At 40.2% G+C, this 27,102-nt stretch overlaps 1 protein-coding gene across 1 annotated transcript; it reads left to right on the forward strand.

Annotated features, from left to right (window-relative positions):
- Window positions 1-20,145: 20,145 nt before the first annotated feature.
- On the forward strand, window positions 20,146-26,637 carry LOC145799737 (uncharacterized). Its single transcript, XM_082889368.1, has 4 exons — window positions 20,146-20,978; window positions 21,060-21,266; window positions 21,555-21,890; window positions 26,593-26,637. The coding sequence occupies exons 1-4, from the start codon at window positions 20,499-20,501 to the stop codon at window positions 26,635-26,637; spliced, it is 1,068 nt and encodes a 355-aa protein (XP_082745494.1). The 5' UTR covers window positions 20,146-20,498.
- Window positions 26,638-27,102: the final 465 nt, after the last annotated feature.

Below are 27,102 nucleotides of genomic sequence, written 5' to 3' on the forward strand. Positions count from 1 at the left end.
ATGGTTCACACTTGGCTAGGTACCTTACTACTTAGAGGAAGAGAAAGCTTCTAGCCCCTGCCCTAGTTTCAATTGTATCCTTTCTGGTGAATGCTTGGCTTAGCTCGAGGATAAGGCATAAACCGGGCCCACTTTGGCTTCAGAAGCTTCCACAAGCACGAGTAGGGGACGTAGGAGCACCTGAGTCGTCTATGCCCCTAGTTTATTGCTTTGACCTTTTTTTCAAGTTTTTTCAATGTAATAAAAGCAACTTTGATTTGTATCAGAGAGTTGAAGAACTTTATATTGAAATCAATGAAATGAAAGTTGTGACCACTTAAAATTTTCCTTTTGGTCTAAAAATGGTTATATTGAAATCAATAAAATTAAAGTTGCAAGCTCAGTTTTTCTTTATTTCTAATTTTTCATGCTCTAACTTTTGCCTAGGTCGCCCTTTTGAGTTTTTGGCCTAGTGAGCCTCTCAGGGATAGTATTTCTTTAACTTGTCCATGTTGATCAGTTGTGAAAATTCCAGGCCATCTAAGTCCATGAGAATAACAGCTTCACCCGACCAGATAGTTTTGATAATATAAGGACCAGTCCAATTGGGTCTGAACTTCCCCCTAGGGTCATGGATGGGAGCTTGGTTGCCTTTAAACACCATATCCCCCTCTTTGAGATTCCAGGACTTAACTTTCTTGTTAAAAGCCCTAGCAATTCTACATTGATAGCCCTAAAAATGATACAATGCCTTCAGCCTTCTCTCATCAAACAACATCATCTCCTCAAATCTGCTCTGTTGGCAGTCTGCCTCTGCTATTTAACACTCAGCCATACTCGTAGCGACAAGACTTCTATTTCAATTGGCAAAACGACTTCCATCCCGTAGATGAGAGAATAAGGAGTTGCCCCTATAGACGTCCGGATTGAAGTTCTATAGCCCCAGAGTGCGAATGACAATATATCTAGCCAGTCACTGTAGGTCTCAACCATCTTCTGCAAGATATTCTTGATATTCTTGTTGGCAGCTTCAACAGCTCCATTGGTTTGCAGCCTATATGTAGATGACTTATGGAAAGCCACATTGTATTTCTCCAACAAGTCTATCACATATTTCTTGAAATGGGAGCCATTTTATGATATGATCTCGTTTGGGACTCCGTATCGGCAAATAATATGGTTTCAGATGAACTTGGCCACATGCGATGCTTTCAACACTGCATAGGACTAAGCTTCCACCCAGTTTGTAAAGTAATCAATTGCCACTAAGATATATTCATGCCCATTCGACCCTTTTGGCGTGTCTACATCGATAACGTTGATTCCCCAGTCTGAGAAAGGCAATGGCGAAGTCATGTTGTACAGTTTAGACGGCGGGATATTCATGCGATTAGCATGGATTTGGCATTTGTGGCATCACCGAACAAAACTAATACAATCCTCCTCCATGGTGGACCAATAGTAACCTTGCTTGAGAATCTTCTGTGCTAGCATCACACCATTCATGTGCACTCCGCACACTCTTCCATGGATGGCCTCCATCAGGCACATTGATTCCTCTTCTTCGACATACAACTTGTGCATTCCCAAATGACCCCTTTTATACAGTTTACCTCTGCAGATGATAAATTGGATGGCTACTCGCCGTATTCGTTTTTTATCCTTGACATTTGCTCGTGGTGGATAAATCTCATTTTCCAAGAAATTCTAAATATCGTAGTACCAAGGGTTTTTGTCTTACACTTCATCTATTGCGGCAATAGTTTTATAAGCCGGTGTGTATTTCTACTTGATGATAACCGAACGCATCCAAACTCCAAGTAGGATGTCTACCATAGAAGATAGAGTTGCTAAAGCATCAGTGAACCTGTTGTTCTCTCTCAGTAGATGCGTGAAAGTCAGCTTTTCAAACCTAGGAATCAGAACATCCAGGGTCTGGTGATAAACCTTCATCTTTTCTTCTTTGACTTTCCAGTCTCCATTTGCTTGAGAAATAACTAAGTTTGAGTCCTCGATAACATCCAACTTTTTGCCCCTAGTTCCAGGGCTGCTTCTAACCCAGCGATACACGCTTCATATTTTACTTCATTATTGGGCACCTTGCACCGGAGTTTAAAAGCTAAAGGTATATGGGTGTCACCGGGTGCTATCAGTAACACACCTATCCCATAACCATACTAATTGGACGCTCCGTCAAAGTACATCATCCAAGTTTTCTCCTTAACTTACAGAATGGCTTCATCTGGGAACAAGTATTCCACCGCCTCATCCCCTTCTACCAGGTGATCTGCCAGGAACTCCGCTACAACTTTCCCTTGACCGACTTGTAGGTGACATATTTAAGATCAAATTCGGAGAAAAGAAGCAACCAACGGGCTAGCCTACCTGTAAGCGTTAGTTTCTCAAAGAGATATTTGATGGGATCTAATCTCGAAACCAGGATTATAGAGTGAGCTAACAAGTAGTGCCTCAACTTCCTGGTAGCCCATACCAAGGCTAGGCAAGCTTTCTCCAACGGAGTATAGCGAGTCTCATAATCTAGCATTTTCTTGCTCAAGTAGTAGATAGCTTTCTCCACCCTATCTTCAGATTCCTGAGCGAACATGCATCCTATGGTCGTGTCTGTCACTGACAGGTACAGAATCAAAGGCTTCCCCGGCTCTTGCGACGATAACACAGGCGGATTCTGGAGTTACTGCTTAACCTACTCAAAGGCAAATTGACATCGATCATCCCATCAAAATTTCTTTCCATTCTTCAGGAGACCAAATAGTGGTTCACAAGTCAAGGTTAATTTGGAAATCAACCGTCTTATGAATTACACTTTACCTAGAAAACCTCACACCTCTTTTTCAGTCCTTGGTGGTGGAATTTCTAGGATGGCCTTGATTTTTGAAAGATCTACTTCAATGCCCCTCTGTGTGATCAAAAAACCCAATATTTTCCCTGTTGTTACGCCGAATGTGCATTTCTGCGAGTTTAACCTCAACCTGTATTCTCTGAGTCGTTCAAAGAATTTCTTTAAGGCAGGTAGTGGCCCTCTCTTTCTTTGGACTTGACAATCATGTCGTCCACGTATATCTCAACCTCTTTGTGGATCATGTCATGCAGAATGGTTGCAGCCCTCTGATAGGTAGCCCCGGCATTCTTCAGCCCAAACGGCATAACCGGGTAAGAGTAGATACCCCACAGCGTAGTGAATGCAATTTTCTCTGTGTCCTCGGGCGCCATCAGAATCTGGTTATACTGGGAAAACCCGTCCATAAAGGATAGCAATGCATGGCCTGTAGTGAAATCCACTAACTCATTAATGTGTGGCAGAGGAAAGTCATCCTTCGAACTGGCTCTGTTTAAGTCACGGAAGTCTACACATACCCGGATTCTACCATCTTTTTTTGGCACTGGGACGATATTGGCCAACCAAGTCAGATTTAGATACTAACAAGAAACCTGCCTTGATCTTCTTGGTGACCTCTTCCTTGATTTTCAACGCCCAATCCGGACGGATTTTTCGCAACTTCTACTTGACGAGTCGGGCCTCGGGGTCAAGAGGGATCCGATACTGTACAATCTCAGGATCGATCCCAGGCATGTCTTCGTAGGACCACGCGAAAACATCTTTGAAATCTTTTAATAAAGTAACTAAGCGCTCGTGCTCCTCTAAAGACAACGTGGACCCGATCTAGACCAGACGCAAATCCTTTTCAGTACCCACATTAATGGCAATGATTTCATCAGCACAGGGTTTAGCAAACCTCTCCTCCTCTCGATTAACCAAGTTTTTCAAAACTAGGGGAATTCATTTCTCTTCATTTTCATTAAAACTCTAAAAATCTCGGTCAATATAATAAATAAGCCGCACAGAGAAATACTCAAAATCAGGGGCGTTCTCATTCATAAGATCCATACCTTGGCATCCGGGTTACCACCCCTGGGAATACCAGACTCAAACTCAAAAGAACCGAAATCTGATTCTGACTCCACTGACTCAGTAGAATTAGATTCTAGCTCATCACCCGACTCAGAACTAGACAAATAGCCCTCCTCCAACTACCAGATAAAAGATGGTGCCTCTGATGCATCCAAAATGTTGCTAGTTAGGTTCACACTTAATTCTTCCCTGATCATGGTGATGATAAAGTTATCTCGCAAGTTCTCTGAGTCAACCGCAAGATCTGTAAGGAGACATGCCAGTGCTGCCCCTACTCCAAGTTCGCTATTGTCTGAGTCACTTTCCATGCTCTGTTCAGCTTCAATACTTGGTTCAGCATTTTCCTCGGTATAACCATCTTACAGCTGTAGGTCAAAAAAGATTTCGAACCCAGGGACACGTTGTTTCGTGGAATTCATCTAGGGCTAGGGAAAGTTGCAAAAGGGGAAATATTCTCCCTCCCGAACAAAGTGGCCATTCAGCGTTCCCTGGATTGGCCTATGGATGAGCTGATAGTGTTTCCCGGCTTGTTTAGCTCTGGCTTTGCCTCTGATTTATTCTCCTTTCTTGATCCAGTCCTCTTTGGTGGGTACATAGCCCAGACCAAAGGCATGTGGATTGTGCAGCACATCTGTCAATGCTGTGACACCTTTTTGGCCACTTCTTCCAAGTCCCATTCCTGGCACATGCTGCAGTTTGTTCACAAAATAGATAGATTGGGCACTGGCATACATGCCGTCATCTGCAGCTAGAATGGTCTGCACTACCCAGGCCTCAGCCAGAGTGAACCCTGAGAGGAATACATCCTCCTCACCATGAGTGATCTCCAACACTGGTGTAGTTACCTTTGGCGGCAGATGGATAGATGAATTCCCGAAAACAATCACCACTCATTTCCCATGAGAGTACTTCAACATTTGGTGGAGGATGGAGGGGACAGCTTTCATATGATGCAACTAAGGCCTCTCTAGCAGTAAGTTGAAGGTGGCTGGCACATCCAGGAAATGGAACTCAACATCTTGTTGAGCTGGGCCCACCTAGACTCTGATTTGCACCGTGCCCATGACCTCCCTGCTCGTATTATCATATGCTCGAATTACTTGGGCCATAGGCACAAAGTCTGCTGGTCTAAGGCCGATTGCATAAGCTGTGTGGGAAAGACAAACATTGATAGCTGAACCGATGTCTATCAACACCACCGGCACCTATTTTTCTCTGCACTCAACAGATATGTACAAGGGTTTATTGTGAGTTGAGCCTTCTGGCGGCATTTCTTTGTTAGAAAAGGTTAGGGTCGGCCCAATGCCACCTAGGAAGACCAATCCCATAAGCTATTCAAGGGTAGTGTCAATGGACAATTTAGTCTTGTCCATTGCTAATAGTACTACTTGTCGATGTACCTAGGAGGCCATGAAAAGACCCCAAATTGAGATGTCAGCTTGGATTTTCTTAAGCTATTTCAACACTGCCTCTTCTTCTAGCTGCTTTTCTTTCTGTTTCTCAACCTCTCTATCTTTTCCAGATGCCTCAGCTTGATCTAAATGCGGTGGCTTAAAATAGTGCCCACTTCTTGTCATGTGATCTATCTCTTCTGTGTACCACGTGTTGTCTGGAAGGCACTCACCCCAATCTTCGTCGATGTGAGCCAGATGTAGATTGTCATCATCCCACCATAGACCTCCGGCAGCCGACAAACAGTTGTCCGGCTCCGTTCAGATCACTTTCACATCACAAGTATCCCCCACAAGGTGTTGGGCCAGTACTGTTTTATGGTTGTCTTCAACACACTCTTGTTCAAATTGCTTCAATGCAGCTTCATGTTCTGTGTCTGTAGTGCTCACAGCGCCTAGTTTCTATGCTGAATTTTCCATGCCGGTGTTCTCCAACAGTTTCCCCTTTTCATCGGGCCTTCCGGCCACTACAACAATTCCTGCTTCCTTCTCCTTCGGTTTTACTTCAGTTCCTTTCTCCTTGTCCTAGTCATCACTCAGCCACCCAAAGTTGTCCGTTGATCCACTCAAGTTGAACCAGCCAATCTGCACATCCCCTTGATCTTGTTCATCAAAGAACTGCAAGTTGTCTAAATACTTCTCAAGTTCTGCCAAATCATCCAACCCTTGGCTCGAGCCATCTTCCCTAACCACATTAACCTGTACCAGAGTTGGCAACACCAATGCAAGCTTAATTTGACCAATCGGCACAATGTAACAGCTTGGATTGTACACACCCTTAGGTAAGTCCTCAGGGCTCTCCGCCAACAGACTCATACTTTCCTCTGAGGCTAGCCTCCCTTCTACTGCAACTGTCACCACCATAGGCTTAGGTTGAAGTGTGAACGTGTCCATCATGCACAAATCTGTGCTTTCAGGAATGAACAACGTCGGTCTTGGTAGGTGGGAAGGGGTAATATATACACTGGGGTCATAACGAATGGCCAGTATATGGATTAGGTTTAGATTTTGAGGTAGGGGAACTTGATTGTGGGCCAGGAGAGGATTTGTAGTTACATTTGGTTTTTGGGGTAGTGCGATCACCTTGTTGTCAATGAGGTCTTGAATCTCATGACGCGGTCAAAAGCATTGGTCATTGTCATGACCATGCTGTTGGTGAAACGCACAATACTTTGCTGGGTTGTGTTTGGGAGGAAGAGGATCAGGTGGTGGGCGAGGCTCTAATGGTTTGAGGTGCCCTTTTTTGACAAACACCTTCATGGCTTGAGATAGGGTGATGTAGAGTTGGGTAAAGGTCCTCTAGGATCGAGCAAAGTTGGCTGAAGTTTGTGGAGTTGTGTTGGAAAAGGGATTGGCGGTCTTGGTTGTGGTGGTGATAACACTCACAACTGATGGCCTCGCAGCTGTGCTACCACTGGTGGTAGCATTAGAACTGCACACAAAAGGCCTTTTTGCCTGCTCTTTCTTATCTGTAATCAACCCTTGTTTCATGGTGTCTTCGATCTGAACCCCTATCTCATGGAGTTCGGTGAATAGGAACAGAGATAGGACGATCATTTTCTGCAACAATTTCCCGTGCAGATTGCGGACTACTATCCTTATTTGATCTTTCTCGGAAGGCCTTGTGGTCATCATTGAAGCTTTAGCCCTCCACCTCGTCACAAATTCTGAGACACCCTCCTTCGGCTCTTGGCGCGTTGCCTCAAGATCACGAGTTGTGACCTCGATTTGTGTGTTATACAAGTATTGAGCAATAAAGGCCTCAGTCATTTCCTCTCAATTCTGCTTAATAGAATCCTCTAACTTCACATACTATATGGCTGTTATTCCCGACATGGTCCAGCCAAAGAGAGATAGCTTCTGCAATCTGGTCAGGCCCATCAGCCGCAAGATGTCTGAAAACAGCCGTAGATGAACCATGGGATCTCCAGTGCCGTCGAATCGATCGATGTGCGGTATTTTTAACCGATCTGGAAATGTTACTGCAGAATCAATATATCCATCTTCTATGTTGGGAATGGAGTTAATACCTTGTGCTCTTTTGAATAGCTTCTCTAGTTTGTTGACTTTAAGCACAGTTAGGTCAACCTCAAACTCAAATGGAGCTTCAGTTTGATACACAGGTGTTTTGAAGGCTTGTCCTGGGATTGGCTCTACCGAATTGCCTTGATTTTCTTGGACATTAGCAGTATGGGTAGTGGCTCCGGGTGTTGGGATACCCGTACGAGGTGCATGAGATGCAGAAGCCGCTGCCGGTTGTGGTTATTGTTGCTGCAGCCTGTTTATTACTATGACCTAAGCCTGACGAACAACATCTTGTTGTAAGGTTTCAACTGTTTACTGAAGATGATGTATTAATTCCTCCATACTGACTGGGGGATACTGTGTCATCGAAATAGGCGAGAAATCTCATGCTGGACTAGAAATAGAAGACTGTCCCTGAGCCTGACTGGATACAGGTGAATTGAGGGGTGACTGCTGTAAAAACTAAACCGGTGAATTCTACCTAACTCTCCTCCGTCTCATAACCGGTGGGAGTGAAGTAAACACGGGCTATCCCCTAACAAGATCCCTAGTTTTACAAAGCCTTCTGACTTGGGTCCAGAGCACTTGGAGGATATCCGAACTTTCTAAAGCTATGGTGTTAAACTACCTAGCAAAAAGAAATAAAGCAAAAGGAAAGCAGTAACCAGAAACCGCACAGCACCTCAGCTAATGATATTATCAACATAGATGTAATCAAAGTTGTAAGACTACACTCAACACTAAATTCTACCCCCAAAACGGATACCAAACTTGCAACTGATACGTACATTCCTGTACAGTTTCACTGGAAAGCACATACTAGTTAAGTGAGAGCCAAAACACCCCTATGAGGGGGGAAGGTTACCATGTCCTAGTTTCGTCAGGAACTAGGGTTCATTATTCAAACAAAGAGATTTCACGCAATCTTGTATTCAGGTAAGCATCATATCCTAGTTTGGAACAATCTCTATGGCTTTTCAATATACAACTAGGCCGAATGGTCAAAAGGGTACCTCAGCAAGACTATCTAATATACCTCTTACATCTAACACCGAGAAGTGAAAGGAGGATCAAACGGTATAGCGGTAGTCCAGATCCAAGGGTTGTGTTCCCATCATGGCAGAGCCTGTGACTGGCCAGCCTTTTGGTGAGCTTTTAGGCAAGCCTCCAGCAAACCGTCTAGGAATAGCAGATGGCAAACACAGTGACTTAGGCGCACCAATGCAAATAAACATATAAGTGTAGATAAAATTTCACAACATGAATTTCAAGTCAAGTTCTCTAATTTCCCCAACAGAGTCGCCAGAAACTGTGGCTCGACTTTTCGTGCCCCCTTTCGGAAGTGGAATAGCCCTACAGTATCGGACTCCCGCGGTTCTGAATCTAATTCCACAAGTGCAATGTGAAATAGATAAACACCAAAGAGTCCAAATCCGGCAAATCTTTTGGAAAATCGATTTTGAATCAAATTGCCAAAAAATGGACTGCTTTGCCAGATACAGAGTCGCAACCTAAATATTTTTTGGGAAAATTTAGGAAACCCATGACTCGTGCCAAAGGCCACGTGTCAGTCATCACCAAGATTGTCTCGGCTCGGGAACTAAGGTACGAAAGAGGAAGGTCATAAATTGAGCACCCCCACTCGCCCGATCAAAGATCGGCCTTTACTAATCATGATGTGATTCTTATTTACATTATATGCTCTTGTTTTGATTATTAGGCTAGCATTACTATGTGATGCGCACACATACAAGTATAGACTAATTTGCAATAATTGGAACACTTGATCTCATGTTTTGCTTTGAAAATTGTTTCGAATATGTAGCACTTGAAAAAGTGATCACATATGAACATTACTCAAATTATTCCAATTCAAGCAACTAGCCTTCATCCACAAGTACTCAAACAGTTTTAGCAATTAAGCAATTAGCCTCATTGCAAGCATGCTAGACATGGAAACAATCACACTCATACAATTATGCTAAAGCAAATAAAAGCTCACCTAGTACTCCAAGCCAAAAAAGATAAAAGAGTTAGGAAAAATGCGTGATCCTAACTATGCAATATGACTAATGCAACGCATGGGATATGCAATTACTAGGCTCAACTACTAATATAACATATGAATCAATTTGGTAACATGCGGTCTAAGCACATATTTAAAGAAGCTTTTAAACTATCAATGCAAGTTAAAATGATGAACCGAGCGTCGGTGCATGGAAGACAAGAGGATGCAAACATGAAGCATGCTAATCAAAACATGATGTCCTAAACTAACCATCATAAGCTAGTAAATAAATGGAAGGAAGATATGGGTTTGGAAAACATACACATTATTACAACATTGAGCCCTCGCACAGGAGGATCCGAATGAACTAACTAGCTAACTAATTACCTAACTATTACAACAACAAATGAATAATTTATCTAAACTACTTAACTAATTATTACAAACCGAATGAACTAATTAATTTACTAATCTAGCTAATTAAAATAATTACAACATGAGACGAATTAGCTATTCTAACAAATTAATTACAAAGCCACTATTTTAATCACAACACTAATATATTTACAACACGGATCCCGAGGATCGATGAAGGGCTCATGCATGAATGCAGTTTCCACCCGAAAAATCCACTGTTTCTGCTGATGAATGCCTCTGTTTCACAGTAGAACACTTGCACTGATTTCCACCTCCAAACCAACTCTGTTCTACTTCAAAAGGAAGCCTGATTTTGGACTGGTGGCCGGCCGAGGGCCTGCTGTCCACTGATGATGGCCCACCGGCCACTGTTGACTGGATTGTCCTGCTGCAACAAAGAGCAAATACAGTACAGACAGTGTATTCTCAAGGGTTTGTTTGCACAATTTACCCCCCTTATCATTTGAACAGCTCAAAGGAGTTGTAAGTTTGATTCACAAACCACCAATGGATGCAATTTCATTGCATGATGGCTTATGAATCAAGTGTGCAAGTTCATTGAATGGAACAAAACAAGACTCTCAAAACCACCTCCCTATCATGAAAGATCAAGGGAGGTAGTTGACAATGAATCTTGAACCGTTTTCATCACTATTGAGTATGAAACGACTCAAGACTCAAGGGTTCAATTAACGTTCGATTGAACCCAAACTAAATTATTATCTTGCTCTGTTTTTAGCCTCAATTTTATTACTTCATTTTTAGATTACAATCCATTCTTAGTCAATTGAGTCCAAAGGTGAATTTAAGTCCTCTAATGGAAAGAGAGTTCAAACCAATAGTTCCTTTGGGTATAAAAAAGACATCATACCGTTGGTAATGAACCCCCAAATGGATTAAACAATTAAGCTTGACCTCTCAATCTCATGCTTAAACAAATAGGTAATTTGAGACCACTTTCAAAGCACAACAAAAGCCAAGAAAGGAGGGAGGTTGCAGAGGTGATTAAGAGTGATCACAAGTATGGAAAGCCATAAATAAATACTATCAACTCAAATAAGATGGTGTCTAATGCCTAAAACACCAAGCTTATGAGGACAATTACACTACAAGCATGCAAAACAAATCTCAAATGCAACAAACACTTAAAAATAGTCCTAAAACAATCCTAAATAAGTTCTAAAACATGTTGGACTTAAGACAAAAATGGCTAGAATAATAAGCTAATACATGGATCATGCTAGGCTAGCAAGCAAAACACAAGAAGGGGAGGCCAACCTCTCCAATTTTGGACTTCAAAACATGATTTTAGCCACTGAAATAACTCTAAAAATCAATGTTTAAAAGCTAAAAAAAAGACAATGTAAAGGTAGGAAACACAAGGGTAAAGGCCTTGAGAGCAAGGTGTAAAGAAGGGTGAACCACCCCTCAACCTTTATTGGCCTTAAAACCCAAGTTTCAGTCCAAAAATATAGAGTTTTTACAACCCAAAAACAGTTGAAAAAAAGTAAGAAAAATAGTAAATACAACAAGTAAAGAGGCAAAGCTTTATACCTCTTGAAGAGGATATCACTTTCAAGCAATAAAACAAGGCAAACACAACCTCAAGAGCTCAAAGAAGGCTCAAAGATATCTCAGCTCAAAGATTGAGAGGTTTGGTTAAGAGTGTATAGGCAAAGGTGAAGAGTGTATAAGCAAAGGTAAAGAAATTTGCAAGAGAGAGAGAGAGAGAGGAAAAATTTTACTCTAAAATTTTTCTAACCCCAAAGCAAGAGAAGAGGTCCTTTTTATATAGAGAAACATGAATCTCCCTCATAAACATCCAGCCATACACGTGGGAGCAGATGCAAGCATCTGTGCAGACAGCTGACACAACTGTCACAAAATATCTGCAAAACACATTGGTGGCCAACAGGCCACATCAGTGGCCGGCAACTAGGAGCAATGGCCGACAGCCTATATAGTAGTGGTCACCAAGCCACCAGAGGTTGCAGGCTTCCAAAACCTTGCAATAGGGGTGTAGGGTTTGAAAGGCTCAAAACTGTGGCATTCCGCTGAGGACTTTGAGCACTTAACAAGCATATAGACTCATCATTGGGTATGCAAGCGATGACGGCCAAGTCGTAAGGGCTGTCAAAAATATGGTCTCTACAGCTTCATAAACCCCTTAAGAAGGAGGTGTATAATTGAGTAAGAAAAAGTAAAATATCCTTTTTTTTTCTTCAACAATTTTGTCAGAATAGCATATTACTGTGAGACATAATAACATGTTACTGTTTACATCAATTTCGATGGTAATAAATTTTTTTTTCTTTTTTTTTTTTAATTTCATAGTCAACATTGATCTTATTTGATAGATATTGATAAGAGGATATCAAAAATACTAATTTTATTAAAAATTGACATCTAGATCAAAAGTTATATTATTTTAAAATCTAATATTTTGATAATAGTAGTAGGTGTTGGATTTTTCAAAAAAAAAAAAATGTGCTTGTCCTTACATTAAATTTTATTATGAGTGAGTTTTGACAAAATCCTGATAAAAAAAATTTCTTTTTTACTGATAAAAAAACATCTCACCACCAACGGGACAGTAAAAAATATTGCACACTTTGGCCCACTTAGTGAAATCAAAATTGATATGGACACAAATACAAACATCCTCTCAAATACAGCCCACTTAATGAATTCAAAATCGATATGGACACAAATACAAACATCCTCTCAAATACAACCTAGAATTGGACTTGAAGGCTAAAAAAGAAGATAGGAATAAGACATGAAAGAGGAAGAGAGAACATGCTATTGGATCTTCTCAATTATGCTCTTTTGTTTTTATTTCTTCTCCATTTTTTTCTTCTTTTTTTTTTTTTGGTTGGGGGGGGGGGGGGGGTGTATGGGGTATATCTGTTTATGTACAACAGGTAAAAGTAATGTGCTACTTTTATATTCTCTTCTTTGAAACACTTTTATATAATATTGTTGGAGAAAATAACGTAAAATGAAATATAAATGTATAGAAGAGTCAATAAGCAAAATTGTTGGTTTTTTTTATCAAAAAAATAAAATAAAATAAAAAATAAAAATTTACTGATGAAATCTAATGTACAAAAAATTACTAAGACAAACACCAATAAATAGAAAGAAAGCGTAAAAAGTATCATAGCAAGACTTTCAAATCTCAACTAAGTTGGCACCGAAACTATGACATTATTCACATATTTGGGGATTGCAATCAATAATGTAGTGGAAAGTTTTACGTATGAGACAATACTGACTCTTTTATTTTTATTTTTATTTTTATCGGTAAAATTTAGATGTTAGATTAGTATTTTGAGGGAGTTAAACTCACTCTCTCCTTTTGTTTTTTTCACTCTCTCCTTGCAAGCACTTAAGTCTTGTTTTCTATTTTAATTCTATGAGTGGAACTCGAGACCTCCTCTTAGAAGAGACTTAGTGGTCAAAGGGCCACACAAGTTAGAATAATTTGATTTACTAACTCGGTTTTGTTAGATAGTGGGGGTCAAGAAATGCTTCACCTAGCATATATTTTTGTGATTCTTTATTTGTTGAACCACTTGTAAGAAATGTCACATGTTACTTTAGGATTACCTAATAATTTTTTGAAACCAACATCCATAACTAAAGGATAAATCTCTCTCTCTCTTACATTTGTGCACCCTTGCAAAATAAGCACATCTTTGGCAAAAGTTTTAGTCGAACATAGTTGTATAACTATTTTGATATTCATTTTGTTGATAAAAAAAATTAACTTATCAAAAAAATAGTTACATAAATTAACAACTAGCATATAGAATAGAAAGAGTTGGAAATGCAATCCTGATTACTGCTCCATTCGGAAGTGTGAGCTAATCTAACAATCAAAAATTAACTTTCCATCATTGAAAAATACAATAAATAAACTTTGAAAAAATGTGTACAAAAATGCTAGGTGCATGTTATTCGAACACAAAAAGTGTATTATGTGACTGATACTTGTTACATTTAAGATAAATTTTGGCCACAACACATTTTAAGTGCCTTTTATTTTTTTTTTTATTTCTATTTTTATGTGTTGGTAGTGGTAATAGCATTTCTAGTAACAGTAATACATTTCCTACATGAAATTAGGGAAAAGATCTGAAGTTATTTTATTTTATCTTTATTCTTTTTTTTTTTATTCAAAAAAAAGTTTAGGAGGAGGGGAGGCTACCCCATTCCAGGGCTAGGGAAAGCGTTACGCAATATTGCCCACCAACAAAGGACTGCCGGCAGCGGGACTCGAACCTAAGCCAAATGGACGAAGGGAACAAGCCTTACCAACTGAACCAACCCTTGTTGGTATTTTATCTTTATTCTAGTGAACCAAATACTATATATCTTTTTGTTCAAGTTAGAGCCTCAAAAACTTAATGTTTCACATAGATTCCTTTTCTTTTTCTTTTTTCCTTTTTAAGAATATGAATTACAAATTTGAGGTCTGCTACAAAAATTAATTTGCGCACACAATTGGCACGCTGACATAAAACATAGAATGTAGAATGGGCTAAGGTTCTGTGAATTAAAGTGCACCACTAGTTCATTTACAACTTACAATAGGGAGGATGTGCTTAGAATATGCTATATGAATGAAAAATACTAGATTTTGTTCTCATCATGTATAAATAGGCTTTCAAGCTTTGAAACTGTTCATCGACAACGAATTGAGCCAAATGCATGTATGGATGCATTATAGGGCAATAACTCCTTTGGCAGACGGCTACTTGACTACATGAGATTAAGTTCACATATTAAGTAGAACAGTATGCTCTCTGCCAAAGGAGATTTGCCCGACAATTCACCCATGCAATCTTCAACCAAATCATGTTGCTTGTACTAACTTAAGGTACCACTTCCTTTGATATTTCATATTATCTGTTTTAACAGAAATCTCGTGTTTTAATTTTTTTTTTATTTTTTTACTTTTTTATTTTTTTGTGTGTGTGTGTGTGTGTTTTGAGTGGATTTTTTTTTTTTTTTTTTTTTTAAAGCGTAATATCTTAACTGTTTCATAGCTGTTTATTTTTTTTAGGGCCGTATCTTAACTATTTCATATCTGCCAATAAACTTTATTCACATCTGACTTGGCACGTTCTAACATTTTCTCTTTTGTTCCTAGTAATTGTCTGTTATATAATTTCGCATTATTGTGTTTGGTTTTCCTTGAAGCAAGTTGCTTATTCATTTTGGCAAGCATTACTACAAAGCTCCATTTGTTGGAAAATTAAATAATATCGCATATATCATATACACTTGCGTAAGTTCTCATAAATATATATAAATTATCTTACAAAATTGCGTAAGTTCTTATAAATATGCGTAAGTTGTAATTTTTAAAATTTTTATGGATTAACTTACGTATGTTTGTGAAAACTTACGCAATTTTGTAAGATAATTTCTGTAAATTTGTAAAAACTTACACAAGTACATTTGATATACACTTATACACTTAAGAATTCCACATATAATTAATGCTGATATTTCACTTGGAGAATCATGTTGGTACTTGGTGCTCAAAAAGCAGGCCTATGTCACCCAAAGTTCGATTCCTCATTTTCACAGAGATGGACAGCTAAAAGGTTTTCCTTGCAAGGGGAGATTTGACCATCAAACTCTTAAAACGGTATATATTATATGCTTCAATTATAATTTTTTATTATGATTCATTATAATGTTAGTTATAACTTAATTATAACTCATTATGACTTAGTTATAATCTATTGTTGTTGCTACTATGTTTATGACCAAGGAAGTTCAGTATTTGGTTATAACTAATTTTGGAGTAGATTATAAATTAATATGATCCATATGTGATTGTTATTTTAGTTATGATTAAAAAAATATTTGATTATACTTCAAGTGGTATTTGATTATGAACTATCGTGATTGATGAATGGCAAAAAAAGTGAAGAGTAGAATCTGAAGCAATAAGAACTTTACAGAGATGATATGCATAAAGAATCAAAATGAATAACTTAGATCATCCAAATGGGATCTGTAATGAGCCCCACAAACCCGTACGTCAAGTTGTCTAAGTTCATATTTAAACTTGAGATGTGTTTGTTATAGCAGTGCTAAAATAACACAATACATCAAAAAATACTCACTCCAGTAATATAGTATTTGTTGTGCTAATATTTTGTATTAAAATTATCATAATTTTGTACTGCACAAGTTCATTTATTTATTTTACGGAAAATTTCAATTCTATCTATACGTTTAAAAAAAATTATGAATAGGTTGTAAAATTTATACGTATTAATTAGGGGTGAGCAGCGGATATACCGATCCACCAAAACCGACCGAACCGAACCGATTCGCCGCATTTTGGACGGATACGTGATGATGAGCGGACGGTTGCGAATTGATTTTCTCCAATCCGCCAATTTGGCGGACGGATGGCGAATTTGAGGTTTCTTTGGTCGCAACCGAACCGCCAAACCGCAAGCACCCTTAGTAATTTATAAGATTTTGTGTTTTCAATTTGTTTAAATATTTTGTTTGTGTTTTCAATTGAAAAAGAGTTCAAATATTTTGTTGAAAAAAAGTTTTCAACTTAAATATATTTGTTGAATTGAAAAAAATAAACGCATTATTTATCTATATTTTTTGGTTTTTAAATCTAACTCTAAAAGTAATAAATAGAAAATATGATATATACTAGTTGATTTTTGTTTTCAAAAACATATATAAATGTAACAATACAGAGACATACAATCTTTACTATTGCTATGTTCATGGTTTTGGTGGTTTGAATTATTTTTATGTTTTAAGAACCATAGATTGTAATGCCTTATGTGGATAAGGCATGCTGTGATGGTAATATGTGGATGAGGCATGCAGTGATTGTGATAATCTAAAGTTTCAAACTTTGTTTCTTTGGATGAGGCATGCAGTAATTGTAATACTTTTTTAAGTCATTGACTGTAATATATATATATATATATATATTTTTAGGAAGTGCACAAGTTGAACTATGTTAAAAATTTCAAATCGCCAAACCGATTCGCATCCATCCACCAATCCGCTCAATCCGCATCCGCCGGATTGGCGGACGGATGCGGATTGATTTTCTCTAATTCGCCAATCTGGCGGACGGATGGCGGATTGGAGGTTCTGTGGTCGCAACCGACCCGCGCCCATCCCTAGTATTAATAATTAAAGTTATAAATTTTTTAGTTAATTATAAATACACCTGCTAAAATTTGCTTATAATACAAATTATTCCATGTGATTCTCAAAATTACATTTTGAAGTTTTTAATTCATAACAAATAGCTCATTTTGTTAAAAAAATCAGCATTATCATAAATTCATTTCAATTAATAATTTATGTAATTTTATTATTATATGAAAAATAGTTAAAATTTTATTTTTTTTTCAATTAATTATATTAAATAAAAAATTGTAATAAAGCGTATTTGTAGTTTTGCAAATCACATATATTTTAAGCAAATCTCAAGAGATGTATTTGTAATTTATCATAATTTTTTTTATGAATCTATAATAATTTTTTTAGTAATACCACGTAATTTTCCCTTTAATTTATAACTTTGACTTTAATTACGAAATTGAAGCATTATTTAAAATGGTAGTTGATTAGTAGGTATTTGGACTCTTATGTCAACTCATCCATCCAAAATCAAGGAACCAATATTCTATTGTGGTCCTACCTCAACTCGTCCTCAATGAGAGCTTGGCCTTGGAAACTAACTAAATAATGGTACCATCAACATGTTACAAATAATGAAAAACAAATATTAATATATTTCATGGACCATGAAATGTCACTTATAAATCTTAGGATAAATTACATTTACCACCCTTAATCTCTTACCAAAATTTCACTTTGACTCATTCACTTTTAATTATAACATTTAATTTTTTACTCTTTCAATCAAATTGTAATGTCACTCTTTCCTTCATTTGTCGTTAACAAAGTTGACAGAATTTATCATCCGAAACATATGTAACATTTTTTTGTCACATTAGCACCCTCACACTTTTTTTAAAATCTCATTTTAGTCCTTGTATTTTTATAAAAATCTCACTTTAGTCACTTAATTTTTAAATTTTGTTAACCTTATATTAGCAGTAGATGGACATAACGGTAAAAATGTAACTTAACTTTTTTAAGTGTAGAGAAATTAACTATTACAATTGAGAATAAAATGACCAAAATAAGATTTTTTAACTGTGTGGGTAAAAATCTGACCACACTGCCCGTTTAGTGATCAGCAGCAAAGCACCGGCAGAATAAATGGCTCCAGCAACCTGTAACAGAAAAGGAAAGCTCCGGCGGTGGTTCTTCCACCCGGGGGCACTCCGACGATCAAGTCAGTATGTTTCTCAAGGATAATCAAGTATTAAACTGAATACTCAAAGTCTGAATTACATACCTTAGACCCACGGGGGTGCCTCTCTTTTATAATATACTTAATCCAAGTCCAACTAGAAGTATGACTTCTATGAACTCCAATCTTAGTGCTTACTCTGGACTCTTTAAGAGATAGAGATAAACTCCCTAAGAGCTTTATCCTTATCTTAACTAAGTCCCCTCTTTGCCTTAGGACTCTTGTCCCTTATCTTCGGACTCCGACATCTTCGGAGATGACCTCGGCTTCTCCGAGATTACCTCGGCTTCTCCGAGATTACCTCGGCTTAACTACCAGGGCACGTGGCACCTCGGCTGACACGTCGGCGTCACCATGCCACGTGTTGGTATTCAAAAAATATGTCCCCACAACTGCCCCCTAGGTTCTATTACCTCGGCATTCTGAGGTGATGGAACCTATTCCGAATTTTTTGTCACTTCCTTTCTGAATAATGGCTCAAGAAGACTGCTTTTCCAAGATTATCTTCTTTCAGCCGACGTGTTCTCTTCGGAGAACGAGGCTTCGGTCGTACTCCCCTATGCACATGAGCTGTCATTCATGTCTAACTGTTTCTTCCACGTGTTTCGTCTTTATTTGAGCGTGTCAGTGACGCGCCTGGAAGCTGTCTGTTCGTTCGTCTGCGCCGTCTGACGCGTGCGTTACCCTAGGCGCAATAATTGCCCTATTTTTGCCGCCGTTTCAAATTTTTGACAAAACTTCTTTTGCCTCTATCTTTTCTTCACTTTTTCTTTCCATCTTCTTTACTCTTTCTCTTCCGAAAGCTCGTTCTTCCTCTTCAAATCTGCCATTGCTTCAATTTCTTCTCTGGAACTGTTCTTAGTCCCGTATTTCTTGCAAAGCCTTTTTTGCTGTCGCAACTGGTTTCTGGGTTCGACGAGTATTGCCTTGGCTTCACTTCTCCTGGTAAGACCCCTTCCTTTAATTTCTTTCATTTTCTTTATGCGCTATTGTCAGTCTGTTGCCATTGCTGATCTTACTCGAGGTCTGGGATCTATTTGTATCTTGAATTTTGTGGCTATATTTTGAACCTCTATGTTTTTCCATCATTCTCTCTGCCGCTGTTCTTGATTTTTTCTTGTACCTCTATTGTTTCTGAAAATTATACCTCTGTGCTTGAAACTGAAACTTCGTTTTTGTTTTCTTTTTTTTTTTTTTTTTTTTTTTTTTTTTTTTTACCTGCCCTAGATCTGTGCCCTCGATCTTTATCTTAATAGTTCGTAGATTTGGGATTTGTCTGTAGAACCCTTAATCTTTAGGGTAACCTGAAAAACGCCCGTCTTCTGAAACATATTCCTCTTAGTTTAGGCCGACATAATGGGTATGTGGAGGCATAGGGTAAATACCCCAACAAGTCTTGAATACTTTAGGCAAGAATTCTCTATCCCGGCCGACGTTCATCTTAAGCTGGCTGGGGATAATGACACTATCGTGCCTACAGACCATACAATGCCTTTTCCAGTAGTTGCTTTTATCGAATGTGGACTTCGGCTTCCACTCGATCCCCTTTTTCGTCAAGTTCTCTATTTCTATAAGCTAAACCCCATGCAACTTACTATCAATTCCTATAGGGTAATTAATGGTATTATAGCCTTAGCTAGGCAAGAAAACCTTAGAATCACCCTAGCTGACCTTCAATATTGTTATACCATGTGCCCTCTTGATCTGAAGGATAGGGGTTTTGTCTATTACCTTAAGCCGAGATCCACTCAGTACAAAATTATAGCCGACCTCCCAGATTCCAACAAGGGGGCTGGAGATGATTTTCTCATTGCTTCTGGAAATTGGGAATTTGGCCCAGATGAAGATGTCCACCTCTACCCTCTTCCTCGAACACTTACAGAGGGCAAGAGTAAGAGCCCTGAGTCAACACTTAATTATTTTTACTTAGGACTTTAAATACTTTTTGTTTCTGACGTCTGTTTCTTTGCAGATCTTCATCAACCACCGAAAAATTTTCGTCAATCCTTCTTCCCAGGACCAGATCTAAGAACACTTCTTGGCCTTCCAATCCTTAAACGAAAAGCCCCAGTGTTATTAAACTTTGTCCCCACACACAAATCCATTTTACCCGACGTCCCTCGAAAAAGGAAGAAGAGTCTCTCTCCACCAACAGCCACAACCTTAACTGCTTCTACATCTCGGACAGATCAAGAGTCCACATCTGACCCAGCCGATCTTCCATCAACTTCGGCCCCCTTCTTGATACCAATTCCTGAACGTAAACGTCGACGAAGGCTAGTAAAGACTGCCGAGATGGTTCGTCCGAGGCCTGTCGTCCAAGATCTTCTCGCCGACATTCCAGCTGACGCCGAAGCCGCAACAACGCAAACAATGCTTCCACCCAAACCGAAGAGGGTAAAAAAGGCTCAGCCTAAGGCCAAGGTTACAGATGCCGAGGCTGAGGATGCTTTGCCGATTTCGAAGCTAGCTGAAAGCAAAAAATCAGCCTCTACTTCAACAAAAAGGTCTGCTGAGGGCCAACCCTCAGGATCTACACAAACAAAGAGGCCAAGGTCATCATCTGCGACGACCTCGGCTTCGAAGAAGCCCGACGTCCCATGGGCCCCTGATCTATCTCTGGAGGACAGGCCTATCATGGCTAGTGAAAGTGCTGATGATATCAACGTTGCTGTCGCCCTTAGCACCGCTCTTCTTCTACCGAATGACTTGGAGCGAAATGCCAAGTTCAGTGAGTATGAAAATTACGCTCTGATGCTCCAACACTCTGCCCAAGTAAGTATTTCTATTTGTTTTTGTGTTTTTTCCTTCTGTTTCTTTCTGAGAGCATTTTCTGATACTTCTGTTTTCATTCAGGCTATCCAACATGCCCATTCATTTTCAATGCAATCCTTTGAGAATCGTCAAAGATTGGTTGATATGAAGAGGGAAGCAACTTCAATGAAGAGAGAATTAAGGGCCCTTGAAGTAAAAATGAAAAAACTAGAGGATCAAGCCGAGGCTGCAACGAAGAACCCAACCTTAGCTCTTGAAAAGGCCGAAGCTGCTGAGGCCGTTAAAAAAGTAGCTGAAGCCGAGAAAAGGGAGGCCGAGGCTCAGAAGGTCCAAGCGCAAAAAGAACTTCAACAAGCTTTGGCCACCAAGGAGGCCGAAGTCAAAGAGGCCGATGAAAAGGCCTACGCTCAAGGCATGGCCGACGTTGCAGAAGACTACAAACTTCAAGTCAGGCAGGCCTGCAACAGGGGATTTTCCCTTGGTTGGATGTCCCTGATAAAGAAGCTTGATCTCCCTGCTGACTCGCCATTGCGCCAAGCCGATGCTATTCCTTTACCATTTCCTCCTCCAAGTCAGACTGAAGATGAATCAGAGGCCGAGGTAGAGGCTGAGGATGAAGACGAAGAAAAAGATGAGGGTGAAGCCTTGGTGAGAAAACCCAAGGACGCTGCTAAGGCCAAGTCCTCTCTTCCAGCTGAGCAAATTTTAGACTTAACTCAAGATGAAGTGGGTGATGAGGCTGTGGAGGTGTCCAAGGAATCCGTTCAAGGGTGTCCATCATCTGACCTCCTTCTTACTGACAGAAGTCTTGACACAACTTTGGTAGAGATAGATGCCGAAATACAAGCGGAGAAGGTGGCCGAGGAGATTCCACCTGAATCATCCGAGGTCTCCGTTCTTGCTGCTGCTGATGTTCAAGAGTCTTGATTTCTCTTTTTTCTTTCCTGGATTCTTGGACTTTGTTTCTTCTCTTAATTCTTGGATAATGTATATTCCTTTTTGTGGCCGATGTTCTTTCTTCACTATGTGATTGTACTGTTCTTGCAATGGATATTTTCGATCTTATGATGTTCTGTTGTTTGCTTCTGCATAGTTCTATACTTAGAAATTTTTGCATGCTTTCTTTGTGCAATCTTCTCGGGGTTACATACCTCGGGTATAGAGCTTTTACTTTGGTAGGATACTGACCTGCAAACCTTGTATAAATTTTGATAAGCACAAAACATATACTACTCAATGTATTCTTCTGCCATTTTTTTTTTTTAAGTTTTCAATAAGTATTTAAACAATGATTTCGTTCTAACCTACTTGTAAATTGCTACAAATTTCAACAAGTGTTTAAACAATATACTTAACCTTTGCATCGACCCGTTAATTTTCTGTATACCTCAGCGGGTGATCATACGTCGGCTTAACATAACCTTGTAAATGGCTACAACTTTCAACAAGTGTTAAGCATCTTCTCTAGGGTTCAGACAACCCACATATTGCTATGAGAACTTAAGCAATAACCTCGGCCTATCTTCGACTTGTAAATTGCTACAAATTTCAACAAGTGAAGGTAGGGAATCAGCTTGATTCCAACTTGTAAATTGCTACAAATTTCAACAAGTGGATCAAGGAATAATATCGGCTTAACTTCAACTTGTAAATTGCTACAAATTTTAACAAGTGAAGATAAGGAATCAGCTTGATTCCAACTTGTAAATTGCTACAAATTTCAACAAGTGGATCAAGGAATAACATCGGCTTAACTTCAACTTGTAAATTGCTACAAATTTCAACAAGTGAAGATAAGGAATCAGCTTGATTCCAACTTGTAAATTGCTACAAATTTCAACAAGTGGATCAAGGAATAACATCGGCTTAACTTCAACTTGTAAATTGCTACAAATTTCAACAAGTGAAGATAAGGAATCAGCTTGATTCCAACTTGTAAATTGCTACAAATTTCAACAAGTGGATCAAGGAATAACATCGGCTTAACTTCAACTTGTAAATTGCTACAAATTTCAACAAGTGAAGATAAGGAATCAGCTTGATTCCAACTTGTAAATTGCTACAAATTTCAACAAGTGGATCAAGGAATAACATCAGCTTAGTTTGCCTGAGTTTGATATGTCTTCAATAACCATTAATCATACATGTTGAGAGAATTCTGAAAAGACTTTATTGATAATATCGGCCAAACAATGATGTTTATCTAATGATAGAAGAATTTCAAGTTACAAGTATTCCAAGGTCTGGGTAGTGCTTTGCCCTCATTGTCTTCAAGCCGATATGCTCCATTGCCTAGTACTGAAGTAACTCTGTAGGGTCCTTCCCAGTTTGGGCCAAGCTTGCCCTCCCTGGGATCCTTCTTGTTCCCGACGACTTTTCTTAGGACTAAGTCGCCGACTTGAAAATCCCTTGGATTAACCTTCTTGTTGTAAGCTCTGGCAAGCTGTTGCTGGTATACTGCAAGCTGAATTGCAGCCTTCTCTCTTCGTTCTTCTAGTAAATCCAGGTCTCGGGCTAAGAGTATGTCATTGGTGCCATTCTCTACTCCCTGGGTTCTGATCCCTGGGATGCCGATCTCCAATGGGATGACTGCTTCTGTGCCATAGGCCATGGCAAAGGGGGATTCTCCCGTTGATCTTCTCGGCGTAGTCCGATATGCCCAAAGTACGTTGGGCAGCTCGTCCACCCACTTTCCTTTTGCTGCTTGGAGCCTCTTCTTTATTCCATCCAGGATTACTTTGTTGGACGCCTCTGCTTGCCCATTACTTTGAGGAAAACTTGGAGTTGAGAAATAGTTCTTGATCTTGAATTTCGCACAGAAGTTTTTGATAAGTTTGCTGTCGAACTGTGTTCCGTTGTCGGCAACTATTGCTCTTGGAATCCCAAATCTGGTGATTATGTTTTTCCAAATAAAATTCTTGACATCCACATCTCGGATTTTGGCAAGAGGTTCTGCCTCTATCCATTTTGTGAAGTAGTCTGTTGCTACCAGTAAATATTTTCTTTGCCCAGTTGCTTGGAGAAGTTGTCCAACCAGATCCATGCCCCATTGGGCAAACGGCCAAGGGCTGGATACTGGGTTTAGGTCAGCAGCTGGCTGATGTATCAAAGGTGCAAACCTTTGACATTGCTCACACCTCTTTACATAGGCTTCGGCATCCTTTTGCATGTAGGGCCACCAATACCCTTGGGTAATGGCCCTATGGGCTAACGATCTGCCCCCAGCATGGCTTCCACAAATTCCTTCATGAATCTCATAGAGAAAATCTTCAACCTGCAAAGGGTGTACGCACCTTAAAAGTGGTCCAGTGAAGGACCTCCTGTAGAGATGGCCTCCCGCTGTTAGGCTGAATCTGGCTGATTTCAGCCTAATTTTATGTGCTTCTTTGTGGTCTTCTGGCAGCTTCCCCTCTTTTAGGAACGCAGTGATTGCATCCATCCAGCTTGGTCCAAGGCCCACGCACATCGTTTCATGCTCGGTGCTCTGTTTATCTATACTTGGGGCCGACATGTAGTCGATCATAATTGTCCTTGTTTTTCCAGTTTGAGTTGAGCTGGCCAGGTTGGCTAACGCGTCGGCGTGGGTGTTGTCATCTCGGCTGACTTGGAGTAATCTGCAGTTGTGGAATAGGGCCGCCAGTCGGATGACTTCCTTTGCATATGCCGACATTCTTTCGTCTCTGGCTGCAAATTCTCCTGTTGACTGGTTAACAATTAATTGTGAATCACAAAAAACAATTACCTCGTCTGCCTCTGCTGCTGCTGCTAGCTTTAGTCCTGCAATTAATGCCTCATATTCTGCTTCATTATTGGAGGTTTGAACCCCAGTCGGATGGACTGTTCTACAATCTCTCCATCTGGAGATATCAGCAGTACTCCTGCTCCTGCTCCCTGGCGGTTTGAACTTCCATCGACAAATAGTCTGAACGAATCGCCGATGTAGATGCTGCATGGTCTGAGCCTTTCTTTCTCTTGCTGTTTTGTCTTTGACTGGGTTTCTTTTTGTTTGTCGGGGTGATGCTTATCTCGGCTCGATGGAGCCTGAGGTGTGATGGCTTCAGGTGTGAGTTCTGCGACGAAGTCGGCCAAAACTTGGCCCTTTATTGCTGTTCTCGGCCTGAATTCTAGGTCAAACTGTCCCAGTGTTACTGCCCATTTTGCTATCCTTCCTGTTAAGTCTCCTTGATGTAATAAGGACTTCAATGGGTGCTCTGTTAGAACCACAATCTTGTGTGCCTGGAAGTAATGGCTTAGTTTCTTTGAGGCCATTACCAAGGCTAGCATTAATTTTTCCAGTGGAAGGTACCTTGTTTCCGCGTTAGCCAAAGTCTTGCTTACATAATAGACAGCTTTCTGCTCCCCTTTTTCCTCTCGGATTAGCACTGCACTGACTGCGTGTTCAGAGACTGCTAAGTACAAAAATAATTCTTCCCCTGGGATTGGGTTAGAAAGGACCGGGGTTGTGGTCAGGTACTTTTTCAGGTCGGCTAAGGCTGCTTCACATTCTTCGGTCCACAGGAAGTCTGTGGCTTTTTTCACCAGGTTAAAGAAGGGTCTGCACTTGTCCGAGCTTCTGCTGATGAATCGGTTCAGGGCTGCGGCCCTTCCAGTGAGCATTTGGACTTGCTTTGCCGATGTTGGGCTCTGTAGCTCCAGGATGGCTTTGATTTGGTCTGGGCTGGCCTCTATGCCCTTTCTTGTTACCAGATAGCCTAGGAATTTACCTGACCCAACTCCGAAGGCACACTTTGCGGCGTTGAGTCGGAGCCGATATCTTTTGAGTATGTCAAAGACCTCTTTTAGGTCGGCAAGATGACCTTTTGACTCCTTGGTCTTTACGACCATGTCATCAATGTAAACTTCTACTGTTTTGCCGATCAGATGTTTAAACATCTTTGTTACTAACCTCTGATAAGTTGCTCCTGCGTTTTTCAGCCCAAAAGGCATTACCTTATAACAGTACAGGCCTTTCGGGGTGATGAACGCGGTCTTCTCCTCATCTGGAGGGTACATAGCAATCTGGTGGTACCCTCTGTATGCGTCTAAAAAACTCATTCTTTCGTGTCCCGAAGTGGCGTCTACCAGTTGGTCGATTTTGGGCAGAGGGAAGCTGTCCTTGGGGCAAGCTTTGTTGAGGCTGGTAAAATCTACACAAACCCTCCACTTGCCATTTTTCTTTTTTACTACTACTGTGTTGGACAGCCACGTTGGGTACTGAACTTCTCGGATTGCCCTGGCTTCAAGGAGTCTGTCTACCTCTTCCTCCACCGCTTCGACGTGTAATAACGTCGGCCTTCTGGCTCGTTGAATCACTGGTTTTGCCGATCTGTCGACATTCAGACTGTGGCAAGTGACCTCGGGGTCAATGCCAGGCATCTCATAGGGTGTCCAAGCGAATGCCTCTATGTTTGCCCTTAAAAAATCTTCTAGTTCCTTTTCTTCTTCTTTAGCTAAGCCAGAGCCGAGAAGAAAAAATCGTTCTTCGTCGCCCTCCTGGACGAGGATTTTCTTTAGCGCTTCTTCGCTTTTTTCGGTCGGTTCTTTCCCGACGTCTTCCAGGACTTCCATGTCTTCCTCTTCAACTTCTGCTTTCTTTGGCTCCTGTATACTACAGGTGGACTTTATCGCTGCCATTGAGCAATTTTTGGCTTGTAGTTGATCCCCTCTGACTTCTTCAATCCCATTCTCTGTTGGGAATCGGAGTAGTTGGTGCAACGTCGAGGGAACTGCCCCCATTGCATGTAACCACGGTCTTCCAAGGATGATGTTGTATGGTGAGGGTGTGTCAATAACCAGGAATTCTGTCCTGATCTTTTTAGTGCCGGCTTGTACCTCTAAGCTTGTTGCACCCAGTGGCCATGTCGGCGTCCCATTAAAGCCGACCATCGGGCCGCTGGATTGCTCTAGGTCATCGGGGTGGAGGCCTAGCTCTCTGTAACATCTGACGTACATGATATCACAGGAGCTGCCTTGGTCTATTAGGATGCGTTTTACTTGGCATTCCCCAACCTGGAGGGATACTACCAAAGCATCATTATGCGGATGTTGGACCAGTTCTAGGTCGGCTTCGGTAAAGGCTATCATTGGTCCTTGGCATTCTTCTGGCCGATGTCTCTTGTCCCCA

The sequence above is a fragment of the Camellia sinensis genome, chromosome 9, assembly GCF_055761805.1.
Source record: "Camellia sinensis isolate YWXY chromosome 9, ASM5576180v1, whole genome shotgun sequence".
NCBI classification, from domain to species: domain Eukaryota; kingdom Viridiplantae; phylum Streptophyta; class Magnoliopsida; order Ericales; family Theaceae; genus Camellia; species Camellia sinensis.

Coding starts and splice junctions, on each gene's coding strand:
- LOC145799737 (XM_082889368.1), top strand. CDS start 20,499: ATGGTTCGTCCGAGGCCTGTCGTCCAAGATCTTCTCGCCGACATTCCA. Junction 20,979..21,059: donor TGCTCCAACACTCTGCCCAA/GTAAGTATTTCT, acceptor GTTTTCATTCAG/GCTATCCAACATGCCCATTC. Junction 21,891..26,592: donor CCGTTCTTGCTGCTGCTGAT/GTTCAAGAGTCT, acceptor TGTATACTACAG/GTGGACTTTATCGCTGCCAT.